Source organism: Salvia splendens, chromosome 1 (assembly GCF_004379255.2).
Source record: "Salvia splendens isolate huo1 chromosome 1, SspV2, whole genome shotgun sequence".
NCBI classification, from domain to species: domain Eukaryota; kingdom Viridiplantae; phylum Streptophyta; class Magnoliopsida; order Lamiales; family Lamiaceae; genus Salvia; species Salvia splendens.
The window spans coordinates 27,119,283-27,125,984 of NC_056032.1; the positions used below are offsets into that span (position 1 = coordinate 27,119,283).

At 36.0% G+C, this 6,702-nt stretch overlaps 1 protein-coding gene across 1 annotated transcript; it reads left to right on the forward strand.

Annotated features, from left to right (window-relative positions):
- The first annotated feature begins 1,315 nt into the window (after window positions 1-1,315).
- LOC121762215 lies at window positions 1,316-6,417 on the forward strand. The gene is made up of 2 exons (XM_042158055.1): window positions 1,316-1,377; window positions 6,003-6,417. The coding sequence occupies exons 1-2, from the start codon at window positions 1,316-1,318 to the stop codon at window positions 6,415-6,417; spliced, it is 477 nt and encodes a 158-aa protein (XP_042013989.1).
- Window positions 6,418-6,702: the final 285 nt, after the last annotated feature.

Consider the following 6,702-nt stretch of genomic DNA (forward strand, 5'->3'; position numbering starts at 1 on the left):
CTTGGCCATGTACAATGACTCCAACTTGGACCAAACTCCAGCCGCTGTCTCTTCCTTCGAAACTTCTCTGAGGACTCTGTCATTGAGGTTGAGTATCAAGGTGCTATATGCCTTGTACTCTCTGTCTTGAGCCTTCGCCTTTTCTTTCTCATCAGGTTCAGGCTTCTTCTCCTCAGTACTACCTCCACCATTTAGGATTTCCCACAAACCCTGTTGCATCAAGATTGCTTTCATCTTTAGCCTCCATAGGCCAAAATCATTTCGGCATGTGAACTTCTCCACATCGAACCTTGCTGCAGCCATCATTCAAACTGATTGAACTCTTTCTTGAATCGCGAAGCACCAAGAAAAGAATTTTCCCAAACCTCACGCTTTCTCGATCAATTTCCAGAAGTAGTTCCCACAGACGGCGCCACGTTGTGAAAAACAATTCCACAGTTGTGTTGATCGAAAAGAACAAACAAATAGCAACAAGCAAAGAAGAAGAACGCAAGCAATTACGTGGTTCGGCGTAAGCCTACATCCACGGGCAGAATCTGGTGTGCTTCTTTATTGATCACTCAAGAACTTACAATTACAAGAACACTCAATGCTCTCAAGAATTACAAGATGAAAAACTCTCAACTCGCCCGAAAACTTCTTGCTTCGAGAGCGAACAACGCACAGCTGAGATATATCACTCTCTCTCTCGAATTCTCTTCTAATCGCTCTTGATTTCTGATGATGTGTTGTTGTGAAGTCATCGCAGCTCTATTTGTATCGTCGAGCTCAATCAATTGAGCTCGAAGAACCGCCAACAAGCTTCTTCCAAAAATCAGTTATAACTGTCCCCAACGGCTAGTTCCGGTTTCAGCTTCCAACGGCTATTTTCAAATTAGTACTTTCATGAGCTTAATCTGATCTTGATGAGCTCAAACACTAACAATGCATTCAGATGGGTAATTACAAATCAGATCGAAGTAAGATGAAATACCGAACTCCAGTAGAGATGGCTGGCATACCAAACGATTTCGGCAAAAAGAGGGAAGCGAAATCCAGCCAGCGAAGGCGAATTTGGCTCTAATCGTTGCTCCGTCGATGTAGATGTTGAGAGGTCGTGCTAGGGTTCAAATGAATTTTTTGGGGAAATAATGGGAGAAAATGTTTCTAGAAGGGGTAAAGTAGTCTTTCAAACCTCCATATCTTGGTCCGTATATCAACGCAGAAATGTATACCACTCTTTTTTCGGTTTTTCATTCTGGTGCATTTATGGTGAACAGTGCGAGACCTAGGGTAATTATAGGGCCTTGAACAAATATATCATGTTAACTGAACAATGGTAATTGCAAGAATTGGTGCCTTATCTGGTCAATTCTCCTCAAGTGAACGACTCCTAAGGCAAACTAACTTGTTTCAAGAGAATTTTACTTTGGTGATATAATTATGAAAATGATACTTTTCGATTTTTTAAAAATAAAAATAAGGTAAATAAATAAAATCCACCATCACAAAATCTAATCTTCCTATTACAAAATTCACTATATTTGTACGGCACTCCACTTTCTACCACTAACTTGTGTTTAGTGCAAAATACATATGGCACATTGGTTGATAATTATTGTTACTCAATATTTGAGGCATAATTTTGTTCGCTTTGATAATTATTTATCAAGTGCGTATGTCGAAAAAATTATTAATAAGAATTTAATTATATATTTATATATATATATATATAGGTTAGTGATTAAGATATAACTAATTTTAAGTGTATAACTAGAGAACAAATCTCAGCCACACATCTTAATACTCCAAATTAATCCGATAGCTTAGCTATTTTTACATGTTTTAAACAAAAAGTAATTAATAAGGGTATATTTGGAAACTAAATTCAACTTCATCCGGCTCCTTTAAATTTCCAACTCCAATTTCAAAAATGGGGCTTCTATTTACGCTCTTTTTCCTCTACCCTCTCTTCCTCCTCTTCCCAGCCTCCGCCGCCGAGCTTAAACGCTGTTAATTGGAGCAGATTCATCATCAGTATCATCGCTGCTCTCACTTAATGGATCTGGAGCATCTACGGGCAGAGCTCGCTTCCTCTTCTTGTCATCGTCGTCGTCCATCCCTCCGCTCCCGCTCGCCGCCGCCGCCACAGACATGGTGAAGATCAGACGCTTAAGCTGGCAATTAATTACTTCTCTTCTCTCTATTTCTTTCTCTCTCTAGCTAACAATTAGTATTTCTCGATCGCAAGCAGAAAGGAAGAAGGAGAGTCCTATTTGTTGATATGAAATTGGGGAGAAATGCAGTTTGGAAGGAAGATTGCAGCTTCAAATTACGTTATGTACACATTGTGATGATGAATGTGATGGAATCTGCAGATTCATTTTTTTAAGAAGAAAATATATGTGATTTTGGCTAAGATTGTGGAGGTGGAATATGAAATATATAGTGTCAAATGATTTAAATAGCCAATAAATATACCATTATTTTTAATAAAGTTCAACTCTTGAAAGTAACAATGACTTTAAAGACAAGATTTATACTACAAAAGTATTGAAAAATAGCAGACATTTTTAACGGACTTTGGATTTTAGTGGAATTTCTTAAAGTATTAATTTTGATTTTACTTCACTATTGTTAACAAAATACATAACTATTAGCATAATTTTACTTCACTCTTGTTTACAAAGCACATCACTCTTATTATGATTTTACTTCACTCTTGTTTGTAAAGCACATCACTCTTATTATGATTTTACTTGACTCTGGTTTACAAACCACATCACTCTTATTATGATTTTACTTCACTCTTTTTACAAAACACATCACTCTTATTATGATTTTACTTCACTCTTGTTAACAAAACACATCACTATTAACATGATTTTACTTCACTCTTGTTTACAAACCACATCACTCTTATTATGATTTTACTTTACTCTTGTTTACAAACCACATCACTCTTATTATGATTTTACTTCACTCGTGTTTACAAACCACATCACTCTTATTATGATTTTACTTCACTCTTGTTCACAAAACACATCACTCTTATTATGATTTTACTTCACTCTTGTTCACAAAACACATCACTCTTATTATGATTTTACTTCACTCTTGTTTACAAAACACATCACTCTTATTATGATCTTACTTCACTCTTATTTACAAAACACATCACTCTTAGCATTATTTTACTTTACTCTTGTTTACAAAACACATCACTCTTAGCATGATTTTACTTCACTCTTGTTTACAAAACACAACACTCTTAGCATGATTTTACTTCACTCTTGTTTACAAAACACATCACTATTAGCATGATTTTACTTCACTCTTGTATACAAAACACATCACCCTTAGCATGATTTTACTTCACTCTAGTATACAAAACACATCACTCTTAGCATGATTTTACTTCACTCTTATTTACAAAACACATCACTCTTAGTATGATTTTACTTCACTCTTATTTACAAAACACATTACTCTTATTATGATTTTACTTCACTGGTGTTTACAAAACACATCACTCTTAGCATGATTTTACTTCACTGTTGTTTACAAAACACATCACTCTTAGCATGATTTTACTCTTAGCATGCTAATAGTGATGTATTTTGTTAACAACAGTTAAGTAAAATCATTCTAATAGTGATGTGTTTTGTTAACAACAGCGAAGTAAAATCATGCTAATAGTGATGTGTTTTGTTAACAACAGTGAAGTAAAATCATGCTAAGAGTGATGTGTTTTGTTAACAACAGTGAAGTAAGATCATGCTAAGAGTGATGTGTTTTGTTAACAACAGTGAAGTAAGATCATGCTAAGAGTGATGTGTTTTGTAAACAACAGTGAAGTAAGATCATGTTAATAGTGATTTGTTTTGTTAACAACAGTGAAGTAAGATCATACTAAGAGTGATTGATAAGGCTAATTTCATGCATCAGTTATGGGGTTAAATTCAAGAATTTACGGGGTCTAACACATCTTTTAAGCTAGGTGTGTGGAAGAAATCACCAGGTCCAGGAAGGAAAGAAGATAATCACCTGACGAAGGAAATTGGCGAGAAAGTGAGCAGAATGAAGAAAAATTGCCAGACGGAGGAGATCATTAGCTGGAGGACAGAACGGAGAATTCAAGAGAAAGCTTCTAGAAGATTGCCTCCACATCTATAAAAGAGAGAGCACGCAACATACGTGGGGGATAATTTTTGGATGAAAGGAATATTTGGAGGGGATTTTTGGGGGATATACTTTTGGCTCTGAGCTCACTTTCACACTCTTCTACACACACTTGGGGTGATCGGGAATCTATAGGGGTTAGGTTCATTTTCAGTTGGCTATTGTGTACCACTGTCCTCGTGTAGGGCGAAGAAATAATTTATCCGCTTTCATTTCATTTTTCTGTTCAGAATTCTACCGAGTCTTCGCTGTTCGAAGTTCGACTTTGGTTATTTGTTGAACCTTTGCTTATCTATCTATGGATTTTCTATTTTCTGACATGATGATGTTGATTTTGAGTTTTGATGATGTTTGATTCTGAGTTTGGAGTTGTTTACTTGAATGGATGCTTTTCACACTTGATCTGGTGAATTTGAATTGAATCATGGTTGGATTGTTGTTGATCGGAGTGGATTTGTTAAATCGGAGTTCATGGAGTTGTTTTTTTTTATCATAGTTGGGTTCGGATTGCTTTGATCAGGAGTGGATTAAGCGTTCGACGTGTGGATCTGAAACAGAGTTGATTGATTTTGCATGAATTTTGATGACTCGTTTTTGTGTTTCTGTTTACTTCGTCTATTGATTCTTTGCTATAGTGATATATTTTGTTAACAACAGTGAAGTAAAATCATGCTAATAGTGATGTGTTTTGTTAACAACAGTGAAGTAAAATCATTCTAATAGTGATGTGTTTTGTTAACAACAGTGCAGTAAGATCATGCTAAGAGTGATGTGTTTGTTCTACAACATTGAAGTAAAATAATGCTAAGAGTGATGTGTTTTGTTAACAACAGTGAAGTAAGATTATGCTAAGAGTGATGTGTTTTGTAAACAACAGTGAAGTAATATCATGCTAAGAGTGATGTGTTTGTAAACAACAGTGAAGTAAAATAATGCTAAGAGTGATGTGTTTTGTAAACAACAGTGAAGTAAAATCATGCTAAGAGTGATGTGTTTTGTAAATAACAGTGAAGTAAAATCATGCTAAGAGTGATGTGTAACATTAGAAGCAAATAGTTGGCCGAGTACATATTAAAACTCATGTCATTTATAACTTTGTCTATTTTATATGGACGGTGATAGTATTTTAATAAATAATGACCATAGCGTCAAAATAACATGTTTAAGAAACCCAAACTCTTTAAAACAAGCAGCAATCCTAATCTGCAATTTAATGTCTCCACACACTAGCACTCAACGACGAAGAATTTTTTTTATGCATCTTTTTTCTTTGAATTTATGGTGGGTGATGTGGACTAGGGTTTAGTTGGCGATAGACACTTCTCTTTGTTGATGCTTGATTTTGGGATTATGATTTCCAGATTGTTCAAAATGAGAGTAACCTCTTCTTTTCAACTAAAGTATTGTTTTAGATATATTAACTTTCTTTTACCTGTACTGAAAAAGAACTATTAATGGTAAATTTTTCAAACATGGCTTAATCGAAAATTAAGCTCTTCTTTTCAGTTTTCCAGCCATTACTTATTCAATGAAAATAAATGTTGAGCAAATACAATGAATGAACAGAAAAATCATTTCATTAAGGAACAATTTCTAATTTCATTTTGTACAAAGTTAGTGACAACAGAGTCCAACATTTGAGTGTTCCACAAGCAGGTAGGAGGGACCAGATACATATTTTTAACTGCAAACTAACTATTTTTACATTTCAGCCGAACGAAACATCGACTGGGACCTACTTTCTGGTGGTCAGGATAATACGTCCGAAGATAATCAGTGCGCGTGGAAGCAATTCAAACAGTGGTTCCAACAAAGCCAACAGATCCATGACAATCGCGCAGAATCACGGTTTCACAGAATGCGGGATCGGCGGCGGTGCTGCAGCGGCGCTTCCACCTGCTCCTCTGCTACAACAAGGGCTCCTCCGAGGACTCCGGATGGCTGGTTGCTGGGCAGATTAAAGAGTCTCTCGGAAGAGTCCTGCAGGACTACCCCTTGCTCGCCGGCAGGCTGCGCTGGTGCGACGCTGATTTGGAGATCGTGTGCACTGATTCCGGCACTCGAATGGTGGAGACCAAGGCGGAGATGGCATTGGATGGTTTCGTCAAAATGGAGGACAAGAGAGAGGATGAAGCTGAGCTCGTTTTCTGGGAGGATGTTCTTCAACATACCCCTCAATTCAGAAAATGCCCTTGGGCTATTATTTTTAACAAAAATCTGAAAATTTGTTTAACCTATAAGATTAAATTGGAGTAACAAAATGTGTGACTGAGATTTGTTCTCTAGTTATACACTTAATATTAGTTATACTTTGATCATCTCTCTATAGGGGAGTGCTCAAATCCATAACCCAATTTATGTCAAATATCCATGTTGATCTCATCCCTTTATTTTATCAATCAAACGGATGATAAGGCTCCCTTTTATTTGTTTTTAAATAAGTATTATAATCAAAAAGGGTAAGGATGACATATGATATATTATGCGGTTACTAACATTCCATGATTCACTCCATTTTTGACAGCATGATTTTATTTTCTC